General features: G+C 49.9%; 1 protein-coding gene across 1 annotated transcript in view; it reads right to left on the bottom strand.

Annotated features, from left to right (window-relative positions):
* ETF1 (eukaryotic translation termination factor 1) overlaps window positions 1-18274 on the bottom strand; it is a 274785-nt gene that overhangs the window by 119757 nt on the left and 136754 nt on the right. Inside the window, exon 8 of the mRNA XM_085617879.1 lies at window positions 6263-6418. Within this exon, the coding sequence (XP_085474005.1) occupies window positions 6263-6418 (156 nt within the window). The remainder of the gene's footprint in view (window positions 1-6262; window positions 6419-18274) is intronic.

The following is an 18274-nucleotide window of genomic DNA, read 5'->3' as shown; positions in this document are numbered from 1 at the left end:
ACACTTGGAATTAAAATATACTTTCTCGACAGGAGGTTTCATAAGAATACTTTTGTATATGCAATAGACTTTTTAGTAAACAGTTACAAATAGTTGCAGTAGGCAACTCTATTTCTAAACACAATACATTGAGCTCAATGATCAATTCAAGTTATATGCAACAGATTACTTTTTAGATTACTTTTGTAATTCCAGATCCAGTCCTGGGTCAGTTCTCAGAATCAGCTGTTGAAAGTCGACTTTGGTACTGTAATGATTTTTAACTAATATTTAGCTATTTCAAAAGTTAGCACTTAGAAAATATTTCAGAGCAAACAATCAATGATTCCCTATGGAAGAAAATGTAGGTTACAGGTACAGTAGGTTATCGTTACTTTTGTAATCCAGTACTGGGTGCCTAGATCCAGCACTGGGATCTTTATCTAAAACAGGTAAGTAATTACGTTCTCAGATGTTTGAAGAATATTTAGAAATTGCAGAAATCAACACTTAGAAAATTTCACAGAAAAACAGTCAATGGTTTCCTATGGAAGAAAAATGAGTTAGAGGTACGTATAGTTGTGGGTACTTTTCAGAGTCAGTGCTGGGCAGCAAGATCCAGCACTGGGAGCTCACCTAAGAGCAGGTGAGTAAATTCGTTTTTGGTACTCGGCTGATTTTGGTGAATATTTTGAGTTTTGAAAAGTTCACACTTAGAAGAATTTCCAAGAAAAAGCCAGTCAATGTTACCCTATGAGGAAAATGAAGTTAGCGGTTTAAGGGTAAGTACTCGACTGGCCGAGTTGAAGTTCTGGGCATAGACTCAGGGGTCCCCCAGTGTCAGGTAGGTACAATCAGTTCACCCTCAGCGGTTTCAGGACGGCCGGGTGCAGAGAGAGTTAGGCCCAATGTTATCCTATGAGGGATAGGGGGGCCTGGGTTGGTGGCTGCTGTCGGGCAAGCCACGCAGCTGTGGGAGCTGGGCTCCTGGTCACTTATTTAGGGCAAGTGGGGAAGTAGGTAAGAGTAGAGTTTTCACTGCCAGGGCCACTCGGGCGGCTGGGTGCAGGGTGCTTTTGAGCCGTCGGGCGCTCAATTGATTTCTATGGGAAATCTCCGGTTTGAACAAAGACTGCAGGCTCGGGGACGAGGACTCTTCAGGTGCCACCACCACTTCGAGAGGTAAGTTGGGTAGTTGGAGGATAGGTAGGTACCCTGGGGTTGGACACAGAGGGCCGTGGGGCGCCGGGTGCAGGGGTGCCTTTTGGTGTCGGGAAATCGTACCCTCTGTTGATCGCGGTTGGGGTGGCACTCTGTTCTGAGGCTGCAGGCTTAGTCAGGATTGTCGAGGGGGGTCCTTTGGTGCCAGACTCGGGGTCACAGTCGCCGTGGGGTCGTCCTCGTGGGTTTAGTTCACTCCAGCACCGGCCAGGCGTGGCGGGTGCAGAGTGGGCTGGGATCGCGGTTCCGGGCTGCTGCCAGGGCTGAGTAGAGCCTCTACTCATGGGAGTCCCAGGGGATCAGAGTTCAAAGGTAGCCAGGTCCTCCGGGGTTTCTGAGGTTGCTGGCCACAAGAGATGCCGGGTTTGGAGCAGGTTCGAGGTAGACAGGCCGGTAGGGCTGGGGCCAAAGCAGTTGGTGTCTCCCTCTCCTTCGCAGCTGCAGGGCAGGTCTTCTTTTCTTCTCGCTCTTCTTGTAGTTTCGGAATCTGGGGGAAGGAAGGTTCAGAGTGACCCTAAATACTAGATTTAGGGGCGTTACAGGTAGGTGAAGGCCAGGGACCAATGGGTCCTTGTCCTGGGGTGGGTACACCCCCTATCCTGCCCCTCTCCTGTGGGAGGGGGGGCAGTAGCCTAATCCTGATAGGGTAGGGCCTCCCATCTTCAAGATGGCGAGAGCCCGGAGATGTGCTTCACCTCGCCTCCCCCACCTGAGGGGTGGGGTGGGCAGGCTGGCACATCCCCTGTCCTTGTATGGGGTTTCCGGCCAAGCTTCCCGCCAGAGTGGGGGGATGCAGTGGCCTGGGGAAACTCCTAGAGGCGGAAGGCCTTTGAAGCTTCCCTTTGCTCATCCTGGGGGAGGAGATCTATCACCTCACCCAGGATGTGCATTGTTGTAGGCCCGGAAGAGCAGGGGCTCTCCCACCCAGGGGTCCAGCAACGTGTCTGCTGTGTGGCAGCCTGGGCAGCCTCAGAGCAGACGTGGATTGTAGGTTAGTTGTAAGGGGGCATCTCTAAGATGCCCTCTGGGGTGCTTGGTACATTAAATCCCACACTGGCATCAGTGTGGGTTTAATGTGCTGAGAAGTTTGATACCAAACTTCCCAGTCTTCAGTGTTGCCATTATGGTGCTGTGGAGCTCTCAGCACCATGTACTCTTAAATGGCAGCACTGCACTTACAGTGCCCGGGAATGGACCTGGGTACTGTAGGGGCACAGGGCTCCTGCTCCTGTGCCCACACCATGGGCATAAGGCACCCAGCCAGAGGGGTGACTGACATATGCTTTGGCAGTGTGGGTGTTGGGCATGGCACTCAAGAGATGTGTGCCATGTTGACTCTTCATTTTGTCCTGCACCCAGACACTCAGCCTGCAAAGGCAGTGTGTGTGTGTGTGTGTGTAAGGGTACAGGGCCCCTAAGGGTGGCACAATGCTGCAGCCCTTAGGGGTCTTCCCTGGTCACAAGGCCCTGGGTACCTAGGGTACCATTTACTAGGGGCTGACATGTGGCCAGGGTTTGCCAATTTGGAGTTTGTGTGTTTTGAGGAAGGAACATAGACCCTGGGCACCTGATTGGCAGGAGTCCATGGTACACTCATTCAAAGTACATTCAGCAATTTAGCAAAAAGTGGGGGCATACCATGCAAGAAAGAGGGCACTTTCTCACAAATGGTCTGGAGGGAGTAGAGGGAAGTCACTGCTTATTAGTTGGAGAGGCACGAATGTTGTGGTTACCTCGTCCTCTACCTTTGTTGTCATTTCCCCTGTACCCACCTCTAAAATATCCCGTTGGGGATGTTTGAATGGTGTTCTTGTAGGAAGAAGAGGCGGCATCTGCTCCAATGTTTTTGGATGCTCCTCTATAGAAGGAGCGATGAAAGGAACCACCTATGGATGGAGACTGTAATGCCCCCATGGATTTAACAGTCTCCTTGTCCTTTTTCATTTTTTCCTTGGGAGGTGTCTACAGCCGGTCCAAAAAGTTGTTCTTGATTGAACGGCTGATTGAGGATCGTCGTTTGCACCTCCTGTTTGAAGCCAGAGATGCGCAAATAGGCATGTTGTCTGAGTAACACGCTAGTGTTTATGGATCTAGAGGCGGTGTCAGCTGCGTCAAGGGCACACTGGATTGATGCATTGGTTATTAATTTGTCCTCCTGAATTAAATCATTGGCCTTATATTGATCAGGTAAATGTTGCAATAGGGTTTCCAGTTGGTCAGAGTGAGCCGTATCGTACCTAGCAAGTAATGCCCGTGTGTTGGCTATCCAACAGTGATTAGCTCCTTGGGCAGAAACTCTTGCCGGAAGCATCTAACAACTTGGACTCTTTATCCTGAGGTGGTGCATCACCGGAGGTCTGAGAGTTGGCACATTTCCTAGCATTAGTTACCGCTAGTGAATCTAAAGATAGTTGGGCCTTGATGTGGGTGGGATCATTGGGAGCAGGTTTATATTTGTTGTCAATCCTGGGGTTGAGAATTCTATCCCTAACCGGGTCCTTGAATATGTTGGGGGAATGTTTAATGACACTCATTAACATTGGCAGGGTTTGTGCAGTCTTCTGTGACTGTTCAAAGGTGTCTAGAAGAAAGTCCTCGTCTGCAGGGTCAAAATGCATCTGAAAACCAGCTCTATTTACAAGCTGACCAAAGCCAATATTGTCATCTGGGGGAGATGGCTTGGGGAATCAGGGAGGTCTGGAGGATCTATTGGGTCATCATAATCGTCCCAATCGTCCTGTAGTACGTCTGTGTCGTCGTCAGGGTCAGTGAAAGGGTCATTGTTGCCTTCCCGATCCCCTAAATCATCATCCTCCTGTGGTAGTGGTGAGTTTGGTGGAAGTATAGGAGAATGTGGAGGAGAGACAGGCTTAGGATGAAGAACAGAAGAGGTGAAGCAGCACAGTCTTTTCTCTTCACAAGCACTACAGGAATGCCTGGTGTGTCCAGTTTCCTCTTGTATGGAACAGCAGCCACATGTTCTGTTTTGGGGTCTATGTGGAGAGTTTTTTGTTTTGGATCGATAGGATCCGTCCGAAAAAGTTCTTCCTCTTCGGTAACCACTTTCGGCGCAGATTTCTTCAGGTCAGAGCGAGGTTTGGATTTCTGCTCCGAGGCCTTGGGAGGTGGTTTGGGGTCCTTCAGCTTGGATGTGGAGGCGGAAAACTTTTTCGGTTCCTTATATTTTGGTTTCGGATCAGATGTCTTTTCTTTCAGCGTCGAGGTGTTCTGTGCCGATGTCTTTTTGGGAGTAGGCTGCAAGCCCGGCTTCGATGCCGATGGTGCCTGCGGAACACTGAAAGCGGTTTGCTCGGTCCTGTGCTACCGGAAGGCTTGGCCCTTATCTTCGGAGCCAGGGCTTCTGAAGCTAGTTTTCCGTCATGACTGGGGCCAGCAGTTGAAGTCTTGACCAGGGTCTTCTTTTTTTTGGTTGGGGTAGGGGCAATTGTACTCCCTCGTTGACCAGGAGTGATGTGGTCATCTGAGTCGTCTGCTTCGTACACAATTCCAGGTCCTCAGAATCCTCTTCCGTGACATCGGGGCCTTCATCGAAGATGTCCACCATTACTGGAGCTGCTCGCTGTGCCATGATGTGTCGGGCCAGGCGATCACGGATGGTCTTTTTGGATCGAAAAGAGGCGCAGGCCTGGCAATTGTTCTCATCGTGCTCGGGCGAGAGAGACAGGTTACAGACCTTGTGGTGGTCACTGTGTGGAAATTTAGTTCCACAATGGGGGCATTTTTTTTAAATGGAGTCCGTTCCATGAGCTGTAGGGGCGAACGGCGTCAATAAGCCCAGCGGCCCGCGTAGATGACTGGAATAGAGTAGTTGAAGCGCGTGTCGAAGATCACACGTCCAAAAACAAACCGTAGAGTTTTAGATAGTTTGCGCGTCGAAAAGGTTTGGAGAATATGGTGCCGAACCGGAGCACAGAAGTTAAACCGAACCCGATGGCAGAAAAAAAACAATCTGAGGATGGGGTCGATGCCCATGCGCACTATCATCCAAGGGAGGAGTCACCCATCTCGTGACTACAAAAGACTCTTACAAGACAACAAGGTGCAAGCATCCGAGCCCAACACCAGATGGCGATGCATGCACAGTGTGCAATCCGCAGCTCATATGCTTTGAACAACTACATTTTCCACTCTTCAATATACAGTACCCTGCCTTAGGGCTTGTAAGGTCTACCTTACGGGTGAGATACTAAAAAGGGAGGTTTGGGCTTCGCCATTGCTTTAAATAGCAAAGTTAAGCTAGCAGTTTAAAACTGTCCTTTCTGTCTGCAGCGGCAGACTGGGAGCCGTGTTTTATATTGTCATACTAGTGGTGCCACAACTAGTGCTGCAGTCCAAGAGAGACACCTCAACTTACAGGTCCTAGGTACCCCCCTGGTACCTCATACAAAGGACTTAAAGTTGAGCTATGCGAATTGGGGACAATCCAAATAAACAGATACCATTTTAAAAATCAGACCACATCACATACACAGAGTCCTGTTTAGCAGGGCTCAGGGCATTTTAGAGTCCTTAAACCAGTGGGGCAAAAAGCGTCTGTAAACCTGCAAAAAGCACGTTTCTTTACACCGATGAAGAAAGTACAGCTTTATAGAGCAAAACTGGAAGTTTAAAAAAGCTCTGTAAATGTGAAGGAATTTGAAATGCAAAGCTAAAAAGTAGGTTAATATCCTTATATTGATTCATGGGAGCAGCGCAAAGACTGCAACTGAAATCTAGAATTGACAAACTGTGGCCTACATTAAAGCACATACGAGCCCACGAAAACAGAATGCACTATGAGCAAAAAAGACAAGTTCATAAGGTAGAGACTTGCATATCAATTTGTCTTTCAGAGCAAAAGCCAAATAGTAAAATCTCCAGCCTTCCATTGAAATTAAAAGTTTGAACGTGGAAGTTGCTTAGGGCCAGGTTCTCTGCTTCCAGCAGTGAATTAGTAGGGATCCACAGAAGTCAAACTGTTAGGGAACCATCTTTGTCAACAAGAGAAATGTAAAACAATTACACGTTCACATTTAAAGAATCACAATTATAGTTCACTTACCTTCAGAGCCATTACAGCGAAGCACGTATCTCATGATATCCAAGTTTTCATACACTATCAGAATTTCCACCGCACCCATTTCCAAGGCTTTTAGTGTGTCTTCAACGCCAAAGCAATACTTCCCAGTGTCTTGACTGATCTCATCAAAGTATCTGCCTGCATTTTTCAAGATTAAATAAATGTTTTAGGAGCAAATTAAATAAATAAAATGTGCATTCTTACAGTTATCAGGGATCCACAAAGCCCGAATAAAACATTGAGAGCAGGGAGACTTAACCCAGCTACAACAAGATCATTTCTGTACTGGGAAGATGGTAAAGCCTCTAAATATTCAGGTTAGTCATCCATATTAAGAAATCAATTTTTTTTTCCCTTTCAGTGTGTGAGCTGCAAACCATTGTGTTGGCAGTTCAGGATATTTTTTGGGGGAGAAATTTAATAAGGGGCCATGGCTTGAACAGGTATGGAAAAAGATGTTATCTGGCTCCTGTCCTGTGCAACAAACCTGTGGCAGTAATGAGGTTGGAGCAACTGTCTGAGACATTCCCAGCAAGCCATGAAAATAGTAAGCAGTAAAGGGGGAAGGGGGGTCTGGAGATGGAAGGATTGGATTGGGGACACATTCGGAAGACAGAAATCCATTAAAGTTTGAAAGACCCAGTGGAGAACTGCAGACGAATGACATTACAGTGAGGAAGTGTAGGAAGCTGGCTCTTTATATAGTGGAAGAAAGCAAATTACATTCACTGTGAAGATTCCAGGCAACCCTTATTGGTTTACTAAGGCAAAAAGGAGAACTCTAAAAGCTCTCTTTTGTGGTAGTGGGGGGAGAGCAGTTTAGGCTTATCAGAGGATAGTGCTAAGCATATCTTGCGATCACAGAGGCAATAAATGACACTCAAGAATAAATCCGAGACCAATTTAGAAAAACAAGTCAGATTTTTATGTATATATTAATTACAAGAACTTAGATATCAAGTAAGTACTATTTTTAAATATCGATTTTTACAGGCAAGTAAAATGTTCGCTTAAATGCGTCTTTACGCAGCAATGCTTTACTATGTGGAAAAAAAGCATATGTTGCATACAGTTATTTACGGTCAGTGTCTTGGGGCCACCTAAAAACAGGTTGCAGTGGTGGACTTGGGGACAAGTCTGGGAGCTTCCATCAGAGGGCTCAGCTCACAAGGATCCTGGGAGCAAGTGGGCACAGCCGGTTCGTTTGAAGCCGGCATGGGGCACTCGGGTGCAGAGTAGATCGGTCTGATGGGCTCTTTGTGTAAAAGGACCTAATGGTTGTCAGTCTCACCGGTTAAGGGTGCTAAACCAGGACCGATGGGACACTCTGGAAGTTAAGTCTGACGTGCCAGCGTTCCTTGACGGCTGCTCAGTCTCGGTATTTATGTCCAGTGCCAACTGGACATAAACTGATTGTGCTGACCTCTGAGGCCGAAAGCCGGAGGATTTACTCTTTTAAAAATTGTGTTTGATTCTTTTAAAAAAAACCTTCTTACTCACTTCACGGGCACTGTGCACCGCGCCGAGCAGTCCCCCGCAGACCCCCTGACACAGCGGATCTTAACGCTGCACCAGGGATTCCCTCCTTCGCAGTTCAAGGCGGAGACACGCCCACACGGGAGGCCTCGCCCCCTACACCCCCTACAAATGTGCCTGCCGCGCAAGCGCAGCGGACTAGCGCAGCGGGAGCGCCGTTTGCGCGCCGAAGGCGCGCCTAAGGCAAGCCCGTCTGCGCCCGTCCGGGCTTAGGGCCAGAACCTATGCCGGATCCAGCTCCCACAAGGGTAAGCTATTCCCGTCGAGACCTTCTTAGTCTCAGACCCACTAACGACAGCACTTGCAACTATGTACACGATCTAAACGGACCCTTTACTAGCTGCATTATCTGCAACCCAGTCTAGTTACAACTCCCCAAACCTCCAGTCCCACCCCCGGGCCTTAAAATATCCACATTAAACTGCAGGTCGCTACCCATGCATGCCCTGCTCATTAATCACCTCATAGCAGACCACGACCTGGATATACTGTTCCTTACAGAAACGTGAATTACCGACCATTCGAATTCGGATGTAGTCATGGCTCTTCCCCCGGGCTTCCTTATCCAGTCCCAACCACGCCCCTCCGGCAGAGGAGGCGGACTAGCCATTATCTACCGGGATCACCTCTCTTGCAGAGCTAGCGATGCCCAAATCCTGGACTCCGAAAGCTGCCTCTTTACCATCCAGTTAGCCCCGACCAGTACCCTGTCTGGCCTACTGGTATATCGCCCCATTTTGGCCCCTTTACGGTCGCTCTCCTGGAATCCGTATCATCCTTGGCCCATCTTACTTCCAATTTCTCGATTTTAGGAGACCTAAACATACACTTCGACGACCCTCTAGACACAGGGGCATCCGACTTGATCAATGACCTGGCGGCATACGGCCTCCATCTTGCCAACTCCGGAGCCACACACAATAAGGGACATCTGTTAGACCCAGTGTTCACTAACATCCATCCCCTACAAATTAAAGACTCTCTCCCACTCCCGTGGACGGACCATTTTTTGATCACTATCCACTTACCAGGGGCATTCAGGAAACCCCACAAACCAGCCACCTATACCAGGGATAGGGCATGGGCCAGACTCTCGGCGGAGGACTGGTCCAGAGCCCTAAACTCAACAACCCCTAGGCTCCCGGATGACCCGACCACTGCGGACAAACAGTTCAGGGAGTGGATTTCCACCTCCCTCGACTCCATCCTCCCCATAAAAACTCGTGAGGAAAAAAACGGGAAAATGGGCTCTGCCCCTTGGTACACCCCTGAACTCAGATCTCTCCGCAAAGAGTGCAAAAAAGAAAACAAGTTACTTACCTGTAACTTTGGTTCCCCAGTATTGGTAACTTTCATAGATTCTCATGCTTTGTATCATTCCCCGTCGTCGGAATGGGAGCCTCGGTAACAAAAATATAATATATATATATATATATATATATATATATATATATATATATATATATATACATACATGTATAACCATAGAAACAAAAGAGAAAAATAGGCCTAGGCCTCATCTCATTTTGTAGTATATCACCCTCTTTGTGTAAAAGAGCCCAAACTTTTGCCAGGACCAATCAGCACAGCCTCACCCTCTGGAACCTTCCTGAGAGCTCAGAGCCTCAGATTTTCGTAGCCGTTGTGCCAACAGCCACTACCTTAGTAAACCGGCAGAGCTTTCCCAGGGGAGGTGGGTGGGCGCATGAGAATCTATGAAAGTTACCAATACTGGGGAACCAAAGTTACAGGTAAGTAACTTGTTTTCCTACCCCAGTATTGGAACTTTCATAGATTCTCATGCTTTGTATCAGAATAGCAAGCAGTAAATCACGACAAGCACATTTCGGAAAACACATGGCTTTACAAAATCATCTCAGTGTACATGATAAAACAACCATTACTGAAACCAAATGTGCTTACCAGGATGGAGGGATTGTAGGGAAAGCTCACCTCTCATTGAAAAAGATTCCGGAGGACTGCTTGACCAACAGCAGCGTCAGCTCGTCCCACCGATTCCAGGCAGTAGTGCTTCGTGAAGGTGTGTACACTGCTCCACGTTGCTGCCCTGCAAATGTCCTTGATCGCCACTCCCGCAAAGAGCCACTGAAGACGCCATCGCTCTCGTAGAATGAGCCCGGGCCCTTTCATCCAAAGGTTTGCCCGCAGCCTGATGACAGTACTGAATTGCACTGGAGATCCAGCGGGAAATGCCACTCTTGGCGAGCGGCAACCCCTTCCGTGGTGCACTGTAGGCAATAAATAGCTGAGTAGACTTTCTGATAGAGCGTGTGCGCTCGAGATAGAATTTCAGACATCTTTGGACATCCAAAGAATGCAATGTTCGTTCCGCTTGTGTGAAAGGACGTGGAAAAAAGGAGTTCAAAATTAAGGGTTCATTCAAATGAAACTCCGAAGGCACCTTCGGGATGAATTTTGGGTTGGTTCTCAAAATCATCACATCCCACTTGAACTGCAGAAAAGGCTCCACTATAGAGAGAGCCTGGAGTTCACTAACCCTCCTAGCCGAAGTTAATGCCAAGAGAAGGGCTAGTTTCCACGATAGGAACTTCAAGTCCACCTTGTGAATAGGCTCAAAGGGCGCTTTCATCAGTTGAGCCAGTACTAGGTTAAGCTGCCAGATAGGAGGGGGTGGTCGGACCGGAGGAAACATCCAAAATAACCCCTTAAGGAACTGCTTAACAACCCTTGCGGACCATAGAGATGGCCCCGATGTCTTCCGTCGAAAGCGGGATATGGCAGCCAGATGTACCTTGATCGAAGAGTGCGCCAGACCTGATTTAGCCAGAGACAGGATGCAAGGCAAAACCTGATGTGGCCGGGATTTGTAAGGATGGAGTTTATTCCTCTGGCACCACAGACAAAATCTCTTCCATTTTGCCCTGTAGGTCATTAGTGCTTGGTGCCCGCGCCGGAGATAAAACATCCCTGCACTCCTTGGAGAGATTCAGATGGCGGAATTCTCTGTGTTCAGGAGCCACGCTGACAAGTGAAGTGACTCCGGATGGAGCACCTGCCCCTGATCTCGCGACAACAGAGATGGAATCAGTGGCAAGCGAATCGGGCAATCCTGGGAGAGAAGCAGGAGTTCCGTGTACCAGAACTGTCGCGCCCATGCTGGAGCAATGAGAATCATCTTGCATGGTTCCGCCCTGACTTTCCTGAGAACTCGAGGAATTAGGGGAATTGGAGGAAAGGCGTAGCAAAATGCGCCGAACCAAGCAATCGAAAGGGCATTCCCCAGAGACCCTTGCTGGGGAATTTTGCTTGCGTAAAACCGGCACTTGGCGTTCTCCGGGGACGCAAAGAGGTCTATGGTCGGAGTACCCCATCTCTTGAACACTGCTTCCAGCGTGGCCTGATCCAACTCCCACTCGTGTGTCACTTCCGTCTGTCGACTTAGGGCATCCGCTGTGATGTTGAGACACCCTGCTAGGTGCTCGGCTTGCAGAGTGATCTTGTGAGAGATCGCAAAATCCCAGATCATCTGAGCTTCTTTGGACAGAGTCCGCGACCTTGTTCCCCCTTGCTTGTTGATATAGTGCATGGCCGTCGTGTTGTCTGTCCGGACCAGCACTGCACGATTCTGAAGTCTGGGAAGGAACGCCAGCAAGGCTAAGTGAATGGCCCTCAGCTCCAAAAGATTGATGTGGCGCAGTCTGTCTGCTGGACTCCAGTGACCGCTGACCTGAAGCTCCTGGAGGACAGCTCCCCATCCTTCTAGGGAAGCATCTGTGGTCACCACCATAGGAGAAGGAGGGATCCGGAACGTTAATCCTCCTGCGATGTTCTCCTTCACCAGCCACCATTCGCAGGCTTTGCGCATGGCAGGCGTTATCCACACCCTGTCGTTGAACGAGCCTTCTGCTTGGCGCCATTGTTTGTCCAACTCCTCCTGTAGAGGACGCATATGAAGCCTGCAATGCGGTATCAAAGGTATGCAGGATGAGATTGATCCGAGCAAGGACTTGTACTGTCGAACCGATACATGTCTCTTGTGCAGCATTTGACGAGCGGAAGTGGTCAGTTTGCCCTGACGCTCCTCCGACGGACGAGCCGTGCATCGTTTCGTGTCCAGAATTGCCCCAAGGAACTTCCTTGACCTGGAGGGTATCAGCTCCGACTTGGACACATTGAGCTGAAGACCCAAATGGGCGAACAATCTTATGCAAGTTGACACAGCCCGAGACGTTGCCCTGAACGACGGAGCCTTGATGAGCCAGTCGTCCAAGTACGGGAACACTTCCAAGGACTGCTTCCTTAGAAAAGCAGCGACTGGTGCCAGCATCTTCGTGAAAATTCGGGGTGCCGACCGAAGGCCAAACGGGAGCACCTTGAACTGGAAATGGCTCTTGCCTACTGTGAAGCGTAGATATTGCCTGTGAGCTGGGTGGATCGGAACATGAAAGTATGCATCCTCTAAATCCAGGGACGCCAAAAAATCTCCCGGATGGAGTAGTCATAGAATATCCTGGAGAGTGACCATCCTGAAAGAGTTTGATGAGATAGGTGTTGAGCTCCCTGAGGTCTAGTATAGGACGCCATGTATCCTCCGTCTTCCGAACCAGGAAGAACCTGGAATAAAACCCCTTGCCCCTTTGTGAAAGCGGCACGGGCTGTATCTCCCCCTTGATGAAAAGTTGGTGGGCTTCGAGATGTAATAGTCGGAGATGTTTCGATGCACGGGCGTCCGGAGCTCTTGTTGGAGGAAGATCTTGGAACTCCAACGTATGGCCACTCTGAACGATATTCAAGACCCACCGGTCTGATGTTAAACGCACCCAGCTGTCCAGACAAAAAGATATCCTGCCCCCGACCGGTGTTTGTGGTAGGGGAGGAACAGTAGCCAGAGCCAGGAGGCCGCTATTGCCTCTTGGCGTTGTCTCGTCCCTGACGATTCTGACGTCCTCTCTGGGACTGTCGAGAGAAAGACGCCGACTGTCCTTGGCGCTGGCTGGAGTATTGACCTTTATAGGACTGTCCTGATTGTGTGGAATATTGACGTTGGTTTCCTCTGTAATTAGAAAACCCCCGACCACGTGCCCCTCTGAATGGCACTTTGCGATAGTTCAAAGATCTCAAGGACTTAGCTGTGTCTGTGTCCTTTTTAATGCTTTGGAGGGCGTCATCCACATGCTTACCAAAAAGCATCTCCCCGTCAAAGGGAAGGTCCAAGATCTTATTCTGGACCTCCTGGCGAAACCAGGTCGCCTTCAACCAGCCTTGACGGCGCAAGACCGCTGACCCTGCCAAAGCCCTGAAAGCAGTAGAAGCTATGTCCATCGCACAGTCAATGACTTCCGAAGAGCATCTTTCTCCTTCCATCAGAACCTGCTTGGCTTCCTCTTGACTCGAGTCTGGTAGCTGGTCCATGAACGGCTCCATATCACACCACATCTGGCGGTCGTACCTGCCCAGAATAGCCAGAGAATTAGCTGCACGCACCAACAAGCTGGCCATGGTGGAGAATCTTTTACCCACATTGTCCAGCCTTCTGCCTTCTTTATCTGGAGGCGTGGTTAATGGAGTGGACGGATTTTTTGACTTGCTTTGTGCGGCTTGTGAAATAACGGAATCCGGCTTAGGTTGTCCTAGAAGACACGCAGGACTGCCCTCAGGGGCCTTGTATTTCTTCTCCAGCCGGGGAAGAACCGGAATGACCGTCGCCGGATTCTGCATCGTCTTAATTCCCTCATCCCAGACATGTTCTATGATGGGAATTGATATGACCGACTTCTTATACTGAGCTTTAAAGTCATATAGGAAGCAGTCGGACTGCTCCACTGTAAGGGGCAGACCAAACCTCTTGGATGCCCGTTCCATCAAATTATGGAAACCACCAATGTCTGCTGGAGGCGATATATTTGTCTCTCGGCCCACAGCATCCGGATCCTGCGTATCATCAGGGTCCCCATCAGGATCCCCTGGATCAGTAAGAGGGATCACCTGTCCCTCGTCGTCCTCGTCCGTATCCACATCTTGTGTGTCTCGATCGGCAGGTTCCGTACCTGAAGGTTGGGGAACCACTAAGGGTACCACCGGAGAAGTGGTACGAGGTATGTCCCTTGGCAGAGGTGGCAAGTCCATTGCCATGTCACGTGGCACTACAGACGTAGGACGCAACGGAGTGCGATCCGGCAATGTCGGAAAACGAGATTTATAGTCTTGCAGCATCAGTTGCAAATCCGTCACTAAAGCCACTGGCAAGGCAATCATATCCTACCTCAGAGAGCGGGGGTGTACTTCCTGTGTCAAGTTTTGCCGCCCCTCCTGCACCTCTGGACCATAAAAGTCCTCCGTATCTGTGTCCTGCTGTTTCACATTCAGGTCTGAAGGGCTGTATGCGTCCCCATACTGCCCATCCTCTTCATCCTCTTCCGAGTCCTCGAGAAGCATGGATGGTGGCAAAGGCGTGACCCGCCTAGGAGAAGTCATGTCCGACGTAATCTTTAATCTTTGGATGGCAAATCCTGAATTTTTCGTCGTCGACGGTCCCGTCAACGGTCCCGTCGACGGAGTCGATGGCAAAGGGATTCCCAGCGTCGACGAACTAGACGACGACATCGTCGACTGAAGGGTAACTGTCGTCGACGGAGCTAGAATCGTTGTCGACGATGAGGCCGTCGACAGTTCCGAAATCGTCGTCGACGGAGCAGTCAGAGGGAGCTTTCTTCTTCTTCGTCGACGGAGCATGTTTCATCGTCGGCGGAGCACCCGTCGACGGTCCCGTCGACGGTCTCGTCGACGAACTCGTCGTCAGCAACATCGACAAACTCGTCGTCATCGTCGACGTGGTCTTCGTCGTCGACACCGCCGAAGACGAGAAAGTAGCCGTCGTAGACGAAGTAGATATCGTCGACGGTCTCGTCGACGACCCCATGGAAACAGTCTTAACTATGGAGATCGTCGTCGACGTACCTGCTTTAGCCTGCGTCGACTGACGCGGTTTCTTCACTGGAATTGACTGAGGAGTTTCTGCAGCATGTTTTTTCACAGATTTCTCCTTCTGGGACGGAGGGGAAGATGTTGCAACCTCCTTGTCCTTAAGGGCTACGTCCACAGCAGCAGCCCGTCCCTGCCTCTCCTTTACACTGCCGTGAGGAGATTTCATGGGACTAGCCTCCTCAGACCTGTCAGAGATCCCGTGAGGGGCTTTGAGAGGGGGTTCGACAGAGGTGGAGGGAGATGACCTACCCCTCTTCTTAGATCTCCTGGAGGAAGTACCAGAGATAGATTCCTCCTCATCCGAAGAGAGGACCTCCGTCCTGGTCTTTAGCTTCTGCAGCCACGTCAGCAAGCGACCCTCTCTGTCTCTCAAGGTCTTGGTCGAGAAGGTCCGACAAATTTTACAGTCTGTGGCCTTGTGTTCCGGGTACAGGCAGTATATGCAGTTCATGCTTTTCTTCCACAAACAGTCTCTTCTTCCCACACGAAGCACAAGATCTGAATAAAGCTTTCTTCTCCTTTTCTGACATTCTTTCACAAAAGATGGCAATAAAGATAACCAATAGTAAAATTCTGATAAACTGAGCAGAGCTCAGTGGAGACTCCCTAGCACAACGTGCGGTAGAAAAATCTGAGGCTCTGAGCTCTCTCAGGAAGGTTCCAGAGGGTGAGGCTGTGCTGATTGGTCCTGGCAAAAGTTTGGGCTCTTTTACACAAAGAGGGTGATATACTACAAAATGAGATGAGGCCTAGGCCTATTTTTCTCTTTTGTTTCTATGGTTATACATATGTATGTATATATATATATTTGTTACCGAGGCTCCCATTCCGACGACGGGGAATGATACAAAGCATGAGAGTCTATGAAAGTTCCAATACTGGGGTAAGCAGAGAGATTGTGGAGAAAGGACTGGCTCCATGCCAGTAAGGACGCCTACCGCAGCTCGGTAAGAATCTATAAATCCACCTTGAAGCTTGCCAAAGCCGCCTACTATGACGCCAGAATAAAAAACTCCTCCAACTCGGCGAGGGAATCTTACCTCATAGCCAAAGAACTACTTAAAATACCAGTGCCACCCTCATCGCACCCACCTCCTCCGGACAGAAGTAAGGAACTGGCTACCTACTTCGATTCCAAAATTGCCCGGATACTAGCCTCCCTCCCACCTACCAGTCCATCCAACCACACGGACAAAGAGGCGGCCACTAACCCTACGGGTAACAGCCTACACCCTCAGCTGTCCACATTTAGAGCAGTATCTTTGAACGAAGTAGTCTCTACACTGGCCAAGATGAAAAGCGGCTCTCCCCTTGACCCTGCCCCTGTAAGATTCTTAAAAACAGTGTCCCCTAGCATAGCTCCCACTATCATGGAACTAATCAACATCTCTCTTTCGCAAGGCTCTGTTCCTCCGAACTGGAAGAGCGCTGTTGTCAAGGCTCTTCTCAAAAAACCTCAACTGGACCCTGATGACATGGCCAACTACAGACCAATCTCGCTTCTCCCATGCATCAGCAAGATGGCTGAGAAATTGGTTAATGTGCAACTTTCCCAGTACCTCGAGGCCAACAAACTTCTGCGTCAGTCTCAAACTGGATTCCACCCCGGCCATGGCACGGACACCGCACTCCTCGCTGTAATCTAGGAGGCAAGGTGCATTCTGGATTCAGGAGGATCAGTGGCAGTGATCCTCCTGGACCTCAGTGCAGCCTTTGATATGGTGGACCACCGTGTCCTTCTCAATCGTCTGGCCAGGGCAGGAATCGCGGGCGCTGCGCTCGCTTGGGTAGACTTTTCTATCAGGCCGCTCATTCCAGGTTTTGGACGGCAACTCACACTCTGCCCCTCTACCACTCTCAAGCGGAGTCCCCCAGGGGTCTTCGCTTAGTCCCACCCTGTTTAATGTTTACATGGCCCCCCTTGAGGATGTCGTTAACCCTTACGGGATAAAAATAGTGAGCTATGCGGACGACACGCAAATGGTCGTCTCATTATCTCACCTTGACAACCACCCAGACAACCTATTGAACTGCCTCCAGGACGTTCACAGCTGGATGAGCGAGTCCTCTCTGAAGCTCAACGGAGCGAAAACTGAAATCATGCTCATGGGCAAGAAATGGACAACCATTCCCCCGTCGGTCTGGCCAGACGTTTTCGGTGAGGTGCCAACCCCGAAAAAGGAAATTAAGACACTGGGAGTCTGGCTGGAACCTGAGCTGACCATGAAGACCCAGGCAGCCAAAACAGCAGGAATCTGTTTTGGACTCATGCGATCCATCCGCAAGATCCTTCCACTTCTTCCTCCCCTATCCAGAAAACTACTGGTTCAGGGTCTCATTCTTGCCCGGCCATATTACAGCAACGCAGTCTACCTCGGTGACCCCGAATCCACCTTGGCGAAACTCCAACGCACTCAAAATGCGGCGGCGCGGCTCATTACGAGTTTCCCCCCCCAGAGCTTCGGCCAGGCCTGCCCTCAAGGCCCTACATTGGCTTCCTGTGCGCCAGAGGGTAGAATTCAAGGCTCTGTGCACTGCTCACAAACTCATAAACGGTGTAGGCCCAGCTGCCCTGAAAGACATGGTCACCCCCTACAAAGCTCCCAGACTCCTGCGCTCGGACAACGAACGCCTGGCCACTGTCCCTAGATTCAGGAAGGTACGCACCGGTGGGCGACGCTTTGCGGTCAAAGCGTCCTCAGGATGGAACTCACTTCCTCGCAGCCTGCGTCTGGAATCCTGTCACCTCCTCTTTCGTAAAAGATTGAAAACTTTCCTTTTTCCCAAATAGTATCCCTCCCCCTCAGATCTCCACTGATTTCATAGCGCGGGGATGCCTCCGGGTCACCAGGCGCTCTATAAATCGCTAAATAAAATAATAATAAGATAAAATACCAGGACTGGATTGCTGCAAGGGGTACACCCCTGGGTATTGGTGGTGAGCGGCAATGGTCGGTCCTGGTGTCCTCTCACAGATCTGACCTTGAGGAGCACAGGTACCTCTTGCTGGGGGGGCTAATGCATAGGGCTTGCTGGGGAGCGGCAACACAATAAACGAGACAATGCTTCTTCAGTGCCTTCCGGACTGCACGGGCGGAGCTCCTAAAGTCCAAGGGAGATTGCCGGCAACTTGCGAAGGGCTGGCAGTCTACAGGGATTCTTGGTAGTTTCTCAGAAAAGGATGGGTCACGATTGTCTTGAATGGTGCAGGCAGGAAGGGTTAGAGCCAAAAGAGCACAGAAATTCTTCAGTTATCGCTCTCTTTCAGCTCTTTGTCGTAGTCTTCTGGATCTGCCAAAATCTGTGTGTGAGAAAGTGCCATCTTTCTTGTATGGTATGCCCCCACTTTTTGCTGAATTGCTGAATGTACTTTGACTGAGTGTGCCCTGGGCTCCTGCCAATCAGGTACCCAGGGCCTATGTTCCTTCCCTAAAACTGTGTTGAAGCCTAAACCCAAATTGGCAAACCCTGGCCACATGTCAGCCCCTGGTA

The sequence above is a fragment of the Triturus cristatus genome, chromosome 7 (assembly GCF_964204655.1).
Source record: "Triturus cristatus chromosome 7, aTriCri1.1, whole genome shotgun sequence".
In the NCBI taxonomy this organism is placed as follows: domain Eukaryota; kingdom Metazoa; phylum Chordata; class Amphibia; order Caudata; family Salamandridae; genus Triturus; species Triturus cristatus.
The sequence above is the reverse complement of the archived record's forward strand: the minus strand, read 5'-3'. Positions and strand labels throughout refer to the sequence as shown.